The sequence below is a fragment of the Schistocerca gregaria genome, chromosome 1 (genome assembly GCF_023897955.1).
Source record: "Schistocerca gregaria isolate iqSchGreg1 chromosome 1, iqSchGreg1.2, whole genome shotgun sequence".
NCBI classification, from domain to species: domain Eukaryota; kingdom Metazoa; phylum Arthropoda; class Insecta; order Orthoptera; family Acrididae; genus Schistocerca; species Schistocerca gregaria.
Window position 1 is genome coordinate 553,366,750 of NC_064920.1, and position 19,086 is coordinate 553,385,835.

Genomic DNA, 19,086 nt, shown 5'->3' on the forward strand with positions numbered 1-19,086 from the left:
AGTGTGTGGTACGCCACAGTTGTCTCAGCGCATGCTTTTTGATAGAGCCATTTTCCCCTGTGTGGTACACTTTAAACACGCCGGCAGGCGACCATTTTAAAAATTTAGCCGCAGATGCTTCCACCCTTGGCCTGAAAGCTAATGAGCAATCGTTGCGTCTTTCCACGACGACAATGACTTGCACTGTTTTCCGTGTCCCCCAACACGCTTTCTGTCCCCTCCACTGCGAGTGCTGCCTCCTTTCGTCTGTAATTATTTATTGCACGTTGACGGCGAACGTATGTAGTCGTCACATTACTGTGACTGGATGGCGTAAATGGGAGAGTTGAACCTGAATGTATAACTAAGACACCACAATACGCATTCGATTTATTTCTATCTACAGCCCATGTGTGGACTGTCACCACGGGGACCTCATCACTTGTTACGTCTTGAGAAAATTCGATGTCAATATCTTCAACTGTAGTGTTGTAGTCGAAGATATGAAGATGGTGTGTTATATAAACTGATACTAGTGATCTTAAAATAAGTAATTGCGGTCCTGATGGACAAGATGTATTGTGGTGAAATAAGAAGAGGATGATTTTATTCATGTAGACACAAGGTATTTGTTGGTTCTTGTGTTTTCTTTTTAACTTTGTCTTTACGTAAGTGTATATTCGTTTTGAGTGTTGATGGCTGGTATTAAATTCTTGTGTCACACTAAACTCCAAGGAAACGTCTTACTGTCTATACTGACACGGCGATATCCCAACAGAAGGAATCTCGAGTTTATTTGATACAACTATTCACAAAGATCACAGCGTGTTTCTTTCGGACGATTTATTCTTATGTTTACCACTTTCGCTGTAATACTTCTCCTTCCACAGAAGAAACAATGGCGCACTCAGATCCTGAAAATTAGAAATTTGAACACTCAAGTACTCTAAGGGAAAATATCACCTTAGTTTCTTTCTTCTTTTTTTCCCTTTATCTTTCTCTTTGCGGAAGTAAATATTTATACCGAATCGTTGGTGGCTTGCCGCGAATATTTTGTAGGATTACGTCCAGTTAATGTCACTGTTCAGTAATACGACCAGAAAAGTACTTTGTAATTGCAGCCACTGGTGGAAAATGACGTGTCGTTGTCAAAATATTATCCTTTACAGAGTAGCACAAGTGTGGCGCAACAGCAGAATCTACCTGGCAATCAATCAAGCATGTCATTTGATTGTATTGCTCACCGTTGAGAAACGATAAATTCTAATGAATTGTTGCTTATCTGATATCGCAAGCTACCTAGATAATCACACTTGAGTATTTAACCACTCTAAATCTCAGATATAAAGCAGAGTCTCTCTACCGCTGTGAGAAATTCGGGGTCGAACAGTTAACAGGTGAGTGGCCAGGCGCAGCTACCTTAACTGCATAATTTGATGTCGAAAGCACAGATTCGTAACCTGTTAAGCTGGTTTGCTTGTGCGCCATAATTCAGTGCATTTGACTATCGTTCAGTAAAGTACCTTTAGAGATGGAATGACAAACAACAGCACTTGTTGGCATTTTGTCTGTTGGCTAATAGCATGAAAGAAATTGGAAACTCTTTATAACAACAACAACAAATGAATTTGATATGCTTCACTATTAAGTTGTAACTTTTTGAAGCGCAGCCGCAGCCAGTTTACTATTTCGGTAGGAAATTGAGTCCGTTTTGGTTGGAGGAAAAACACCTCCAGTTGCATCTCCTTTATTTCGTTGATTTATTTACTCTCTTTTAGTAAAAAACTAATTCAGATTTATAAAACGTTTCAATTTCCCTAGTTTTTATTTTGTTTGGTTATTAAATCGCCTGTGAACACAGACCAATCCTTCTTAAAGGCAGATAAGAAATTAATTCACATGGACTTTCTTTGTTCACATTTGACTAGCAAAAAGAGGACAGCGTTCCTAATATTCTATGTGAGACAAGTATAGAAGGTAAATCCACCTTAAGTCATGTAAATTATAAGAGATTAGTTTTAGGCATTAACACCCGCAGCAATCACATATAAACATTTGGTCAAAAAAGTTTGAATTCATTAGAGATCCTCTTTCCTAGTCGAATGTGAACGTAAGTCTCTCTGAATTAATGTCTTATTAGCCTTTAAGAAGGATTCCTACGGTATATAACTTGCCTTCCCAGGAGAATAATTGCAATTCTCTCGTCTGTTCCTTTCTTGAGTACTAGAATTGTGGGATTACATGGAAATATGGCGAACAACAGAGAAATAGAACATTCGAAGAAAAAGATTTATTCAGAGATACACCTTGTGATCAGTGAAACGTGACCAGCTACGAATTGTAGGAGTACGGGAGTACGAAGCAAGGAATAAAATTATCTCCTCCATATATTTTGTGTGTGTGTGTGTGTGTGTGTGTGAGCACGCTGTTTGATAACTTTGTCCTTCATTCATCTTATTAGCTTTGTCAATGATTCTATTTGATAAACACAGATCATACCTAAGAAAATTTATTTCGTAGTCCGGGAAGTTCGCCTGAATCATCATTCCTAACAATTTGTGAGCGAAACTAATTTAATAGCATTAATGCTATCCTTCCAAACACTGAACGATACTGCGAATCCAAGTCCAGTAAAGTTACTATTTTCCCATTTGCAGTCCATTTGTAAAAGTTGTGAGGAATTACAAAGCCGCTGCCTGCTATACAAAGTGAATGCATCTTGTCTTTCATATATACAATTATATTCGACGGGTTTTGCTAAAGTAGTGACGTTATGACTTGGTATCTATGAAACATTCAGGGAAATTGTCTTTCAGAGAAGTCCAACATATCAGCACTACTCACACAGAAAATCTGTAACTGCTACTGCGATAAATTTACGGATTTTGAGCTCATGTATAGAGGTACACGCTAATATCGTTCCGTAAGACGCTTTGCTGCGGTATAGCATGGCCTACCGATATGTTGGCACTGTATGCACGTTCCACCACACACTAAAGTGTTAAGCGAACTGTAGAAGCACATGCAGAATGTGTGTTCTCGCAGTCTTTCACGACAGCATGCTTCAATGAAATCTTTTCGGTTCGCAAACCACGTGAGTTTGAAATGTCAAGGCTTGTAAACCGAAAAGATTATACTGGAGATGCAGAATGTACTATAAACATGATCAGTTACTGTCTCTTACGGTTTCTTCATATTTCGTTGTATCCATCCAGTGACTAAACATACAGTCTAGTGTTTTGTGCTTCATATAAGTTTATTGTAGTAGTTTTGATAATTCCATCCAACGTCGTGGATGAACATGTAAATGATTTTTAATTTATCGAACATTCTAGTCAGCAAATGATACGTAAACGATCAGAACTGCGGAACGATAGCATCTGTCTAGATTGAGCACCACCTTCTAAACCGTTGGTCGCGTTAAGCGGATAAAATAGCTCAGACAACGAGCTACATCTGTCAAAGTGAGAATAGCATGGGCTTCAAAGGTTCCGGCACGTCTTCTGAAAAGCAAGTGGGCACACTAAAATGCAGTTTACGCTAACCAGACGTACAGAAGTTAAATATCTTGAGGCTACAAACATTTACTTTCAAGTGCAGTTTTGTTCTACTCTCTTAACCCGAATTCTGTGGTCGACGTTCGTTTGCGATTTGTATTGTACACCTCTAACGTTGCCTACCTATCTAGTCTTAATTGTCTGTAATGTTATGGAGTGGAAATGAAGTCCTATGACTCTTGACAGAGCGTAGAGGAACGATGCGAGAGACCCGCATCGCCGTACCAGGCATGGTGCTAACAGAAGTGATTTGCCGTTGCCTTCCTCCGACCGTAATGGGGATGAATAATGATGACGAAGACGAAACAACAAGACCCAGTCATCTCGGGGCAGGTGAAAATCCCTGACCCCGATGGGAACCGAATCCGGGACCCCGCGCTCGCGAAGCAAGAACGCTACCGCGTGACCACGAACGCGGACTTCTAATGCTATAGTCACGATTTTGAGTTTCGTCTATGCGTGACTGAATAAATTCAATGTTCCCACTCCAGTATTGCTTTAATTTACTAGGAAACGTACTGCTTGCTTCACAAATAATTCGGAATTTGACACTTTATATTTACACCGAAGAGCCACAGAAACTGGTACACCTACCTAATATCATGTAGGGCCCCCGCGAGCATGCAGAACTGCCGCAACACGACGTAGCATGGACTCGACTAATGGCTGAAGCAGTAGTGGAGGGAACTGACACCATGAATCATGCAGAGCTGTCCACAAATCCGTAAGAGTACGAGGGGTGGAGATCTCTACTGAAGAGCACGTTGCAAGGCATCCCAAATATGCTCAATAATGCTCATGTCTCGAGAGTTTGGTGGCAAGTGGAAGTGTTTAAATTCATAAGAGTGTTCCTGGAGCCACTCTGTAGCAATTCTGGCAGTGTGGGCAGCCGAATTGTCCTGCTGGAATTGCCCAAGTCCGTCGGAACATACAATAGACATGAATGAATGCATATGATCAGACAGGATGCTTACGTACATTTCACCTGTCGGAGTCACATCTACACGTATCATGGGCTCCATATCAGTCCAGCTGCACATGCCCCACACCATTACAGAGCCTCCACCAGATTGAACAGTCTCCTGCTGTCATATAGGGTCCGTGGATTCATGATGTTGTCTCCATACCCGTACACATCCATCTGATCGATACAATTTGAAACGAAACTGTTCTGATCAGGAACATGTTTCCAGTCATCAACAGCCCAATCTCAATTTTGACAGGCCAAGGTGAGGCGTAAAGCTTTGTTTCGTGCAGTCATCAAGGGTACAAAAGTGGGCCTTCGGCTCCAAAAGCCGGTATCGATGATGTTTCGTTGAATGCTTCGCACGCTGACGCTTGGTGATGGACCGGCATTAAAATCTGCACCAATTTACGGAACGGTTGAACTTCTGTCAAGTTGAATGATTCTCTTCATTTGTCATTGGTCCCGTTCTTACAGGATCTCTTTCTGGCCGCAGCGACGTCAGAGATTTGATGTTTTACCAGATTCCTGATATTCACGGTGCACTCGTGAATTGGTCGCACGGAAAAATCCCCGCATCATCGCTACCTCGGAGATGGTGCGTCCCGTCGGTCGTGCGCCGACTATATCACCACGTTCAAACTGACTTTTTAAGTCTTGATAACCTGCCATTGTAGCAGCAGCAACAGATCTAATAACTGCGCCAGACACTTGTTAGTTTATATAGGCGTTACCGACCGCAGCGCCGTATTCTGTATGTTTACATATCTCTATATTTGAATACGTACGCCGATAAGAGTTTCTTTGGCGCTTGAGTGGAGATTAGAAACAACTCCGGCGTATTCCAGCTCAACATTTATTTTGTTACCTATTAAATATGTTTATCTTACACTATAAGGTGAAAACGTTATAACCATCACCACACAAATATAAAGCACGATATGAAAATCGCCAGTCACACCAAAAATCCTATCCTGATGAAAGAGATCTACCGTACTCAAGAAACCTACAACAGAGACCGAGCTAGTGAGAAATAAAAAGATCTGATTGACCAGTCAGCAGTATAGGAAGTGCACATGGAGTGAAAAATGGACGCACTTTATTAGTAGTAAAACATCTGTTAAGCCATAGTGAGCTACTAGAACTGTTTATAACACGAAACTACAATGAGATAATCTGTTGAAACGTCCCCTTTGAAGAATTATATAAAACTGTGCTTAAACTGAAACACAATATTTTTTAGCGCAACGCAATCTGACTTTCAAAAATCCCTACGAAAGAATGGCCCTGACTAACATTCACCTATATGTTTCACAAATCACTTACCTCACAAAAAATCTTCGTTACTCGAACTACTGCAATACAGCGAGCGCCACTACTGCCAGCTAAATAAAAGATTCAAACTACTGAAGGCACTAACTACTGATAGGCATAGTTAGCAAATGAAAGATTTTAATAGAGAACAAACAATGTATTTACCTCACTAGTCATAATATATATAGCAGTTCATGACACCAATTCTTACAAATTTCAAAACTCCGCCATCTCTCTTCCCACGTCCACCACTGCTGGCGGCTCACCTCCAACTGCGCAACGCTACGCGCTGTTAGCATCCAGCTGCCGCTGCCCAACACTACAATGGCAGACAACAATGCAAACTAAACACAGACTGCGCACAGCACATCCAGTGATTTTTTTCATACCGAGCGCTAAGTGGCGTTACCAATAAGAAAACCTAAACAGCCAACTTACACTGTAAACGAAACGTGCAAATTGAAAATACGTGTATATTTTAGGCTATCGATGAAGCTTTCTCATAAATTGTGGCAAAACGTGTGTGACAAAGTACAAACTGCAAAACTGTATATGTTCAGTTGCTTACAAAGGTAACAACAAAATCGTCAGTATATCACATTATGTCTGTACGCGACTCACTCCAAAAACTTACTGCAGCTTGCCAATATCTCCTACTATTGTTGAGAAATAGAGATTCTCTTAATTTAGATATAGAAAATTGCCCCTAAGGAACTTCTAGATTATTCTGTCGAAACTATGAGCCGCAAGGTAACCACAAATTTTTAGGGCACAGTAATGGTAGTAGTTTCCCTGTTCTTGAAGTGTATGTCACTGGTAAAAAAAAGTTGTATTTGCAAAATTCTTAAAAATAAATAACAAAGAATTCTGTCATCAATATATTTCAGTGTCTTGTTGTGTATCTCAAAGTATGTCATCTTACGGTATCAGAACATTTTGATATCAAGGACTAGCGTTATATAATGCGTAGTACAGAGTATTTTCCTGTATTGTTCAGACAAGAGTAATTTCCCGCTCTTTAATAAGAACACCACACAGTTATCTGCAAGATTACAATGAGGTTAAGTGTTGCCTATTTTGCAACAGCCACTTTCATCGCTTTAGCCAATATCATACGTCCCTCTATAGGAGGCAGCAACTCGTAGTCGTTTAATTGTTCACATCATTATTCAGTAGCTTTCCTGCTCTAGCTACTTCTTGCCTCCAAAAGTGGTCGATTCCACGTCGCGAAACCCGTCAAAACATAGTGAGAAACGTTGAAACGAAAAGACCTACCCCACCCGCCGTGTCCTCCAAACAATTCCCCGTGTGATTAGCACCTTTTTGGATCATTGGCATATGACCTGGGGAGACCGAGGCACATTTGTCATAAGGGCACGATGGTCAATTGGTGTAGTTTTCTTAAACTGTCGTTAAAATACGCCACCTACCATGGAGATTGATGGCGACACTGTAGTTGTCTTTCCACAAACTAGCCAGTGCATTTAGATGATCTTTTTTTGTTATAGAAAGTAAATTTTGCTTTCTTAAGATGTTTTGTTGTCTACTTCAAGACAACACTCTTGCTAAACAAGTGAGTGCTCTGATTAAAGTCCATAGATTAAGTATTATTTTGATACTGTAGACGGTGATAAATGTTTGAAACGTTTTCGCTAACGAACTAACGTAATTCCAATATAGCCACTGTGCCTCACTTAAATAAGGGCACGTCGGCCCACATGGTCAACCTGTCCCTCTGCTTTTTGTAAGTAAATAATCTTATTAACTTTAATACGTACAAAGTAATCCAAGACTACATCAAATTCAATGCAATTTTTAAGCGAGAAAATTGTGTCTTGCTCTGATTTTAAACCGGTAATATTTATGTGATGTTTGTTATTATTTTCTTCTTGTCTTTCAACACCTGTAACTTGTATTCAGGTGTTCAAGTAAAATGACTGTAATATACATTTGAACTTATTACTTACTGGACACTCAAGAACATATATTTTCAAGTATCAAATCTACCTGTATCTTCGAATGTAGTCCTCTAAAGACCTCTGAACGTTAATCCTTTCGAATGCAACCATACTTTTACTCATCGTCGTTCTACTGTTTTGTTTTTAGGATCAGTCGAAATTATAAAATGAAAACTAAAAGAGGTGATGTTTCTAAAGCAACTAAAACACTATCAGTCATAGAATACAATCCTCCACAGAGAGAAAAGAACACAATTTAAAGAGGAATACGGATCTAGTATGTAAAAACCCTTTTTTTTTAAAAAAAAAAAAGACAATGAGCTCTAGTCAAGCTAAATTTTTTTTGTATAACAGACAGAAAGAAAAAAGAAATTTCTGAGAAGGTTCTTCAAGATGAAGAAGATTGAGGTGAGGATGCTGTGCGGCTTAGATGTCTTTACCACATTCTCACAACAGTCCAGATGCGGAGTGGATTCAATGTACACGTTGTAAGCGGTAGCCACATCTGTTGTGTTAAAAATGACGTGAAAGCACTTCTTTATGAATTTTTGAACTGTGAAGGTCCTATCAGGCATTCGGTTGAAGATATAGAAATTGTGAAGATCCTTTTCTATCAATCTGATGTTATAACTGCGATAACACAATTCATGATAATAGTTTTTGTCATGAAGTTGTAGGAATTTGTATTAAAATAAACTGTGAGTATTAAAATCGATATTTTTCAATTAAATAAAAAATAGAACTAAATTAATGATAAGATAATACGGGCCAATTTGCCCAACTTTGCGACAACTTGCCCGATACGAGGGGTAGATTGGCCCAGGCGATATTACCGAACTGAATATTTTTTATTAACAGGCAAACAGGTAGAAGCCTTGAAACTTCCTGGCAGATTAAAATGGTTCAAATGGCTCTGAGCACTATGGGACTCAACTGCTGTGGTCATCAGTCCCCTAGAACTTAGTACTACTTAAACCTAACTAACCTAAGGACATCACACACATCCATGCCCGAGGCAGGATTCAAACCTGCGACCGTAGCAGTCGCACGGTTCCGGACCGCGCGCCTAGAACCGCGAGACCACCGCGGCCGGCGGCAGATTAAAACTGTGTGCCGGACCGAGTTCGTGTCTCGGTCCGGCACACAGTTTTAATCTGCCAGGAAGTTTCATATCAGCGCACACTCCGCTGCAGAGTGAAAATCTCATTCAGGTAGAAGCCTTAATTACGTAGCTGTAAAGATGGTGAAATAAAGTATTAATGTTTCCGCATAAAAAGATCAATACAAGCTGGCCACAGCCACGGTAAGCACGACCATCTTTTTCGATCAATGGGACACGGCCTGGCTGACCAGCACTTCTGGTAACATAAACAAGTGCGAAATTTGATCGATTCATGATCTCCTCAAAAGGGGCCCAGTTTTTCCGCCGCGGTATTCGAATAATGGATGACAGGTGGTAAAAGTAGTTGCTAGCAATGGTCTATACTTTCAGTTATAAATGTTTTGTAAGTTTTACACAATAAAGCCTCGAACTTGCACAAAAAACAGCGGAAACAAAGTCGTAGACCCAGCACTTTGTCTTCTACATGGATACTCTGTAAATCACATTTAAGTGACTGGCAGAAGGTCCATCGAACCATCTTCACAATTCTCTCAATATTGCTTTAATATTAACTGAACTCAACTTATTCCGTGAACTTGAGAGTCATTATTCAGTACTGCTCTCGAGTATCACTCTCGGTGATAATATTCAGCTGGAGCCGTGGAATAAATACTTCAGGTTTTGCTTTTTCGGCGAGTCCATATAATGCTCTACAGATAGCCGCGATGGCTGGGGCGGCTGTCACTGTAGACTCTCCCCAAACGTTATGTTGTAGCATAAAGCTGTGTAGAAGCCGTGCGACCATCATATTAGTAACTGAACACATCACCGCTATTTGGCCGTTAATAACAATAGTCCACTCGCTAAACGCGAGTGTGTTTCGGACATATCCCATCATCATATCAGATGATGTTGTTGTTGTTGTTGTCGTTGTGGTCTTCAGTTCAGAGACTGGTTTGATGCAACTCTCTATGCTACTCTATCCTGTGCAAGCTTCTTCATCTCCGAGTAACTACATCACCCTACAGCCTTCTGAATCTCCTTAGTGTATTCCTCTCTTGGTCTCCCTCTACGATTTTTACCCTCCACGCTGCCCTCCAATACTCCCTTGATGGTGATCCCTTGATGCCTACCAACCGATCCCTTATTCTAGTGAAGTTGTGCCATAAATTCCTCTTCTCTCCCATTCTATTGAGTACCATGTAATTAGTTAAGTGATCTACCATATAATCTCCAGCAGTCTTTGTAGTGCCACGTTTCTAAAGCTTATATTCTCTGCTTGTCTAAGCTATTTATCGTCATGTTTCACTTCCACACATTGTTAAACCCAATACAGACACTTTTAGGAAGGACTTCCTGACATTTAAGTCTTTACTCGACGTTAACAAATTTCTCTTCTTCTTTCTTTGCCATAGCCATTGTATATCCGCTCTACTTCGGCCATCAGCATTTATTTAGCTGCCACATACCAGTTTAAGTGTCTTATTTCCTAATCTAATCCCCGTAGCATCACCTGATTTAATTAAACTACATTCCATTATCCTACTTTTGTTGATGTTCATGTTATATCCTCTTTTCAAGACACTCTCCATTCCGTTCAACTGCTCTTCCATGTCCCTTGCTGTCTCTGACAGAATTACAGTATATTCGGCAAGCCTAAGAGTTTTTACTTATTCTCCATATGTTTTGATTCCTACTCCAAATTTTCCTTTTGTTTCTTTTACTGCTTACTTAATTTACAGACTGAGTAACATCGGGGTTAGCCTAAAACCCTGGTCTCACTCCCTTCCCAACCACTGCTTCCCTTTCTTGCCCCTCGACTCTTATAACTGCCATCTGGTTTCTGTACAAATTGTAAATAGCCATTCGCTCTCTTTGTTTGACCCATGTTACCTTCAGAAACTGAAACAGAGTATTCCCGCCAACATTGACAAAAGCTTTCTCTAAGTCTACAAAAGCTAGAAACGTAGATTTGCCTTTCCTTAACCTATCATCTAAGATAAGTCAAAGGGTCAGTATTGCCTCACGTGTTCGTAGATTGCTACGGAATCCAAGCTGATCTTCCCCGAGGTCGACTTCTACCACTTTTTCAGTTCCTCTGTAAAGAATTCGTGTTAGTATTTTGCGACAGTGACTTATTAAAGCTTAAACTGAGTTATTAATCAGGGCATAATCTGTTTAAATCTTTAGGTTAACAGGTGTATCATTAAAGTTTGCTTATTTGAGTCAACTTTCTCCCAATGTGGAAATCTAGTACTAGCATATGTAACTTCCACTTAATTTAGTTTATGTATATGATCGTTCACTGTACAAATAAACCATTTTGAAGCAAAAATTTCATCTTTACCCACTACAATTTGTGCGTCAAATCACTAAGTGCGGTGAAGTGTTCGATTGTGATCCGTCAATGAGTTCGAATGAGAGTGTCCGCACTTCCCAACGCTGCAAGAGTCACAGCTGCCTGCGGTCCGCCGGCGCGCGGGAGACTGGACAGGTTTGCTCAGTCTTATTACGATGATGACGGACGCCTCGCCCATCGACTCAGCATCCTTTTGTTCACTGCCAGGTCTCTACGGACATTTTGAAAGCGCCTATGAATATCTGCGATGCTCTAGTTTTCCGCTAAAAACAACTTTATCACATCTAGAGCTCTCCTTGGATTGCATCTCCGTTACAGACGCCACGTTGAAAGCTACATATAGTGCCATCACCTGTCGAAACTTCTTGAAACTATAGGAGCTGAAGGAAAATTCCATGATATTCAACAGCAACAGCTCTTTTGCAACCGCAGCTGATGAAGAAAAAAATGCGTTTTATAAGTTGTAAGTTGTGGAATGCCCCTCGTACTTGGCCATGACGTCAGACAGACCACTGATAACACGCCTCTGGTCTTCGCTCCTTCTTTCGCCGATTACCAGCTCAGTTGCAGATTTTAATTTAGTTCACCTGTCGCGCCCTGCAACGAGACTCTACGACTTGCTTCTAAAAACCTACGCATTTTGAACAAGATTAAGCATTTCAGCAGCTGTGTAGTAAGTTCTTTCCAACCGCAGATTTCCATTTGTGAGCATGGTAATCGTTTGAAGCCTGTAATCGCTACACCTGATTATCAGACAGTGCTTATTCACTGACTCAGTCAGTGCGCTTTTCTGTTTTCAGAGACGTCTGTCGCGATGACCGCCGGAGTGAGTGCGTTGGTGGCGGCAGCTTCGGCGCTGTTGCTGGCTGCGGTGTCAGCGGACACGCCCGCCAGCTGCCTGTACAGCGACATAGAGGGCTCCTGGACCTTCCACGAGGGACAGCGGAACCTCGACAGCTCCGCCCTCTGCGAAGATTTTGGTAAGAAATCTTCCCTCGACGAATCGAGTAATCATTTATTTTCTATTTCTCTTCTTTTTGCACTGCTTAATCGCTTTCCTCCCTGCAGTCTGCTACATCTTAGTTGCACCTCCTTACTAGTTTGTCCGAAAGTAAGAGAAATGTGTTAGAACTTCTGCAACTGACGAAAGTCTTTGTAGATAAACTGTGGTAGTTGGCAAGAAAACGCTGCACATTAATTCATACTGATACACCCAGATGTGTTTTGTCTTTTTAATAAGATATCCTCCGTGTGTGTCAATAAAAGATCTGATCCATTACCTGAAGATGGTGTAGATTCTCCCTTGTAGAAAACCGTCTCAAAGTTCTGCGTTTGGTGTAGATTCGAAGTAATTTGGTAAAATTACAGTAACTCATCTACTATTTTCGGTATTTTGAATCAGACCTCACATAAAATGTGCCATACACGTTCGTAGTGCTGCGAACATCAATAGCTGTCCAACATAAATGAAAAAGAGAAACTTTGTTTTCGAAAAGTGCTGAAGTGGTTCCTTTTGTGTACGTCATATAGTCTCAAACAATAGGATCTTCTGCAAAGCCGGTAAATAAGAGGAAGGTCTGAAGGTGCTATTATTCTCATTTTTATTTGAAATAGTTTTAAATATTGATTATTTTCACTCTGAATAAAATCAGGTTCTATGGCTCTAGTAGCTTGAATGAATTTTAAATTCAGGCCAAAATGATCATTGTTGGTTAATGGCGCTCTTGGTGACGAATAACCGTGTACGTTGTTGACCGTCATATAAAAGTCATTATGTTGTAGAAAAAAAGACGACTTCAAATCACGATGAAGGATCGACTTTCAAACATGAAGAACTAACTATGGACCGCTTATAGCGCTCGCTCGTTGTGTCATCAAGCAAGTCGCTTCAGCCTAATATAAACGGTCAGTAATGAGTTGCCTTATGTAGTTAAAACCGGAACACTGGGACGTTTTTCATTTTCCAATATAAAACAAAGTTATAATATAATGGTCCAACCGTCATGATGATTACACTTTCATCTGTGGCAAACGAGAAATTCCGACATCGGCTGCAACCGGACATAGAAATAAAGCCACTGGAGAGAAGCGAAAATTTGTGCCGTACCGGGACTCGAGGCTGGATTTCCCGCTGATCGAGAGCGGTCGCCTCAAACAGTTCGCCCGCCTGAGCACGCTTTCCGGCTCAATCAAATTCTCGCATGTCGCGTGTCCCTGTCCATTATGCTCATTGTTCGCAGCCTTACCTGATTCCCGCAAGAGATCGAACGGACAGTGCATCAGCACTGAAGGTATCAGTATGTCGCCGTCAGGACGGGTAAGTGTGGTGTCTGTTCTTTCGCACATGTCCAGGAGAACAGACACCACAAATGTAAACTTACATCTGCATCGTGCCGCTGGCAGAAAGGGTAGAAAGAAACAATCTAATGTCGCTTTTCTGATAGACGAAGTAACCACAATTTCGCAGAATAGAGATTAATAACATACACTACTGGTCATTAAAATTGCTACACCAAGAAGAAATGCAGATGATACACGGGTATTCATTGGACAAATATATTCTACTAGAACTGATATGTGATTACATTTTCACGCAGTGTGGGTGCATACATCCTGAGAAATCAGTACCCAGAACAACCACCTCTGGTCGTAACAACGGCCTTGATACGCCTGGGCATCGAGTCAAACAGCGCTTGGATGGCGGTACAGGTACAGCTGCCCATGCAGCTTCAACACGATACCACAATTCATCAAGAGTAGTGAGTGGCGTATTGTGACGAGCCAGTTGCTCGGCCACCATTGACCAGACGTTTTCAATTGGTGAGAGATCTGGAGAATGAGGTGACCAGGGCAGCACTCGAACATTTTCTGTATCCAGAAAGGCCCGTACGGGACCTGCAACATGCGGTCGTGCATTATCCTGCTGAAATGTAGGGTTGCGCAGGGATCGAATGGAGGGTAGAGCCACGGGTCGTAACAAAATGGTTCAAATGGCTCTGAGCACTATGGTACTTAACTACTCTGGTCACCAGTCCCCTAGAACTTAGAACTACTTAAACCTAACTGACCTAAGGACATCACACACATCCATGCCCGAGGCAGGATTCGAACCTGCGACCGTGGCAGTCGCGCGGTTCCTGACTGCGCACCTAGAACCGCTAGACCACCGCGGCCGGCTGGGTCGTAAATCTGAAATGTAACGTCCACTGTTCAAAGCGCCGTCAATGCGAACAAGAGGTGACCGAGACGTGTAACCAATGGCACCGCATACCATCACTCCGGGTGATACGCCAGTATGGCGATGACGAATACACGCTTCAGATGTGCGTTCACCACGATGTCGCCAAACACGGATGCGACCATCATGGTGCTGGAAACAGAACCTGGATTCATCCGAAAATATGACGTATTGCCATTCGTGCACCCAGGTTCGTCGTTGAGTACACCATCGAAGGCGCTCCTGCCTGTGATGCAGCGTCAGGGTAACCGCAGCCATGTTCTCCGAGCTGATAGTCCATGCTGCTGCAAACGTCGTCGAACTGTTCGTGCAGATGGTTGTTGTCTTGCAAACGTCCCCATCTGTTGACTCAGGGATCGAGACGTGGCTGCACGATCCGTTACAGCCATGTGGATAAGATGCCTGTCTTCTCGACTGCTAGTCATACGAGGCCATTGGGATCCAGCACGGCGTTTCGTATTACCCTCCTGAACCCACCGATTCCATATTCTGCTAACATTGGATCTCGACCAACGCGAGGAGCAATGTCGCGATACGATAAACCGCAATCGCGATAGGCTACAAGCCGACCTTTATCAAAGTCGGAAACGTGATGGTACGCATTTCTCCTCCTTACACGAGGCATCACAACAACGTTTCACCAGGCAACGCTGATCAACTGCTGTTTGTGTATGAGAAATCGGGTGGAAACTTTCCTCATGTCAGCACGTTGTAGATGTCGCTATGGGCGCTACCCTTGTGTGAATGCTCTGAAAAGCTAATCATTTCCATATCACAGCATCTTCTTCCTATCGGTTAAATTTCGCGTCTGTAGCACATCTTCGTGGTGTAGCAATTTTAATGGCCAGTAGTGTATGTTAATTTCCTAAAACACTTTGTATTTCCATAACACAAAAGAAACAGTTCTTCATTGTCCACTCAACGCATTAGCAATATTTTTGCAGTTAACTGAAATAATATCAAAAGATATGTTATAGTGTGCGGTTGTCTGTTTTGAAGGAGATAAACAGTTGTGACTAGAAATTTCAGCTTTAGTAAAACCGGATCGGCATGCATAAATTACGACCCGTTAAGGCAATATAGCGAAAATATCATTTACGTTTTCCAATAATAGGTACGTTACAGCATTGCAATACTATTCACTACATTTTTCTCACAAATCTGAAGTAGTAAAGAGATGTTTGCTATTCAGTTTATATCTAATTCCTTGAGCTGTGAAGGCTGAGGTCATTCGTGTGTTGTGAAACCTCTTCCAGTGTGTTGGAAACAGCAGCGTGATATTTAATAGGAGACCCGTTCGTTTGTTGCCGGCAGATGTCGTTCAGCAAGTGCGGGTCACGTTGTCCTACCCCAACGTTGCGGTGGACCAATACGACAACGTCGGAACCTGGACGCTGATATCAAACCAGGGCTTCGAAGTGACCGTAAACGGCAGAACATACTTTGCATTCTCTGCCTACGAAACGGTAGGTGACCTTCGAAGTTTTTACTTTCCTTTAGATATTGCGAAGACGCTGATAATTTAGCGCTGTGATATTTTCTTTCAGGTGGGTAATGATACGTACAGCCTGTGTGACCAGACACTGCCCGGGTGGTCACACGACGTCACTGTGCGACACTGGTCGTGTTATTATGGCATCAAGGACGGCTCCACCAGGAGGCAGCTCTCATCTGCAAAACCCGCGCTTTCCACACACAAGGTAAGCACTCACTATTCATTTACCCTTTTGTACTGTGCATATCTCTTCTTTATTATTCTGTGCTTGTGAAGAGCAGAGTTTTAAGCCTTCTTATTAACTTTTAGAACTAAACTCGTATATCTTTGATGTGATTGAGATCCAAATTTTCTTGTGAGGAACCTCCCACGGATTCAAAAGACGATGACACGAAAAAGTCTAGTTATTATAGCACAACATCGTAGAGAGATTTCATACAATGCGATTCAGCTGCTCATACCCCTGGGTTTTATGCATCGTGCTACACCTCCAAACACCACATGCAAGATTTTCAAATTCTCTCGCTCCCAATGAACACGTCCTTTTGTAGGAAATTTAATGTAGTCAGACTTTGTATTGAGATGCGTCTATGCCTGAGGCCAAAGTTTTCGAATTCGAATTATACAAGGGAAACTTACAACAGTGTACTGCAAATGCATCTTTCCTGAATAACTCTTAAACGATGGCCTCCAGCAAAAAGTATCCCATTATAAAATTTAACTACATTGTATTTTCTACAGGAAGGTCTTGTTTTTTTTATTTTTTTTGTAGGGCTAATAGTTTGAACATAACGAGTGAAAAAATATGAAAATCTTGCACGTGGTATATGAAGGCGTTGTGGGCTGCATAAAGCCCAGCGGAAGGAGTAGCTGAATCGCCCTATGTATAGTTCATGTTGTGCAATAGACACGAAGTTAGGTATGAGCAGAAAATGAGAACGTATTTACCGAACATGGTTTCAGATATGGTACAGGACTAAGTAAAGCTCAGCTACAAGATGTTTGGAAACACCACTGTTCAAAGTCTGCAGTTATAGGTGTGTTGAAACAGAGGGTAATGTATGCAAAAATGTTAGCAGAGGGCGTTCTCTATTTGGAGTGATTCAAGAGCTGTTTTACTCTCCGATTACTGCAAAGGAGTCATCCTCTTGCCAGAAGAATCCTTTAAGGCGGTTAAGGGACTGTATCTCGTCCCAAATATGCTGCCTAGGATTCGGATCGGCAGATCTGATTGCTTAGCCTCACACACTTACAACATAATGCAGCCTTATAGAATATGCCGACATTATACTGAATTTATAGATGTTTGTGAGACTACCCACTCGCAGCCGAAATGCATTGGATCTTCTACCAACACACATGCAAAAATTTTCGGTTCTAGACATTATACAGAATGAGCGAAATAAAATCATCTCGGAACATATTTTCTGCATCACCTGCACCCGCGGTGGATGCTATAAGATGGATTGCTATCTTATGGTGCACGAAACATTTTCTGGGCCAGCCATATTGCAGCCAACGTATAATCGTAGGTCACCAGTATCACACAAAAATTTAAGAAGTAAGGTGAAAAGTTTTTTCTACTTACTGCATGGCAGATAAAAACGTGTCAGGACACCTGGTTGCACAAGCTCAGGGGGTTAAGTGAGCTAGAAGCGCTCTACGAATTCTAACTCATTAAGTCTTTCTTAATGCCGATGTACCGCTAGAAGCAAAAGTAGCATCCAGCGTAGCCTGTGACGGTTCTCGTATTTAACAGCATGAAATATTAACTAATACCCTTCCATAAATATCCTTGATTATGGCCAACGGATACAGCACATGAAGTCTTATTTGGACCGTAAATTCGCATTTGGCTGCTTGAACACACGTAACTTCCTTCCCTCAGGCCTTGCTACGCCAGATATAGCGTTTGTACACCCATCAGGACATTTTATACCTGCCAGTGTCACTTTTATTATTATGACCAACCGAGTGAGGTGGCGCAGTGGTTAGCACACTGGACTCGTAGTCGGGGGGACGACGGTTCAATCCCGCGTCCTGCCATCTAGATTTAGGTTCTCCCTGATTTCCCTAAATCGCTCCAGGCAAATGCCAGGATGGTTCCTTCGAAAGGGCACGGCCGACTTCCTTCCCCGTCCTTCATTAATCCTATGAGACCGACGACCTCGCTGTTTGGTCTCTTCCCTCAAACAACACAATCCCATTATTATGGCTATTATTATGGTGGCAGCAATAGAAGCAGTAATAGTAGAACAGCCAGCATTAAGTTTATAAGTTCTTATTCAGTGCTACTTATTCACATATTCTCTCCACATGTTAAAATAATTTTAATTATATTTTTATTAATTTATCAAATGGCAATACATATACAATGATTACAAAACTACTACAGGTGAACATTTAAACACAACTCTCCAACATAAAATAACACAAATGACAACAGCTACATATAGATGTCAAGGTCTTTTATATATTTTATCACACCACTCGCCGCTCTCGGGAAGTCTTCGAAAGGACCCTTGCAGGAACGTGCGGGATATTTTGATTCCGAATGAGCAACTGTGTATCGTTCCGCACCACAGTCACACGATGGAGATGATGATTTGCGCCACTTGTAGAGAGTGTCTGCATATCTTCCACGGCCCGTTCGGATGCGATTCAAGTTAGTCCCAACAGCCTAAGGTTGGTTGAGTCCAGCGACTTTGATCTGGATGCAATGCAATTGCAGGCATTGTGGAGGACAGTTCTGTAACCAACAGCGTTTCCATTCATTGATGGTGTTGAATTCAGTTTTCAATTCAGAGACTGAGATGTCTTGATCTTAGTATTTTTCGCTCCTCTGGGAATAAATCGTTCAATATTGGAAGGTCGGTGTTATCAGCAATCTTATGGAATTCATGCAGTATCGCGCTCTGCCGCCTGATATCAGGTGAAATGTGGCTCAAGATAGGTTACAGATATGTGGGAGTAGATCGTATTAGTCCACTAACAGTGACCATGGGCTAGTTACGTTGTACGTCTATCTTTTTATGTGTGGGCTCTCGAGACATACAGGCGCACATTGCTCTGCTGCTGAGTATACCAATTCGAGGGCTGATACCCGAAGAGTATCTCCTA

General features: G+C 41.8%; 1 protein-coding gene across 1 annotated transcript in view; it reads left to right on the forward strand.

Moving 5' to 3' along the window:
• The first annotated feature begins 1,330 nt into the window (after window positions 1-1,330).
• The window catches only part of LOC126356164 (dipeptidyl peptidase 1-like), a 53,818-nt gene continuing 36,062 nt past the window's right edge, over window positions 1,331-19,086 (forward strand). Inside the window, exons 1-4 of the mRNA XM_050006923.1 lie at window positions 1,331-1,376; window positions 12,034-12,213; window positions 15,786-15,937; window positions 16,019-16,171. Of these exons, the coding sequence (XP_049862880.1) occupies window positions 12,048-12,213; window positions 15,786-15,937; window positions 16,019-16,171 (471 nt within the window). The 5' untranslated portion in view covers window positions 1,331-1,376; window positions 12,034-12,047. The remainder of the gene's footprint in view (window positions 1,377-12,033; window positions 12,214-15,785; window positions 15,938-16,018; window positions 16,172-19,086) is intronic.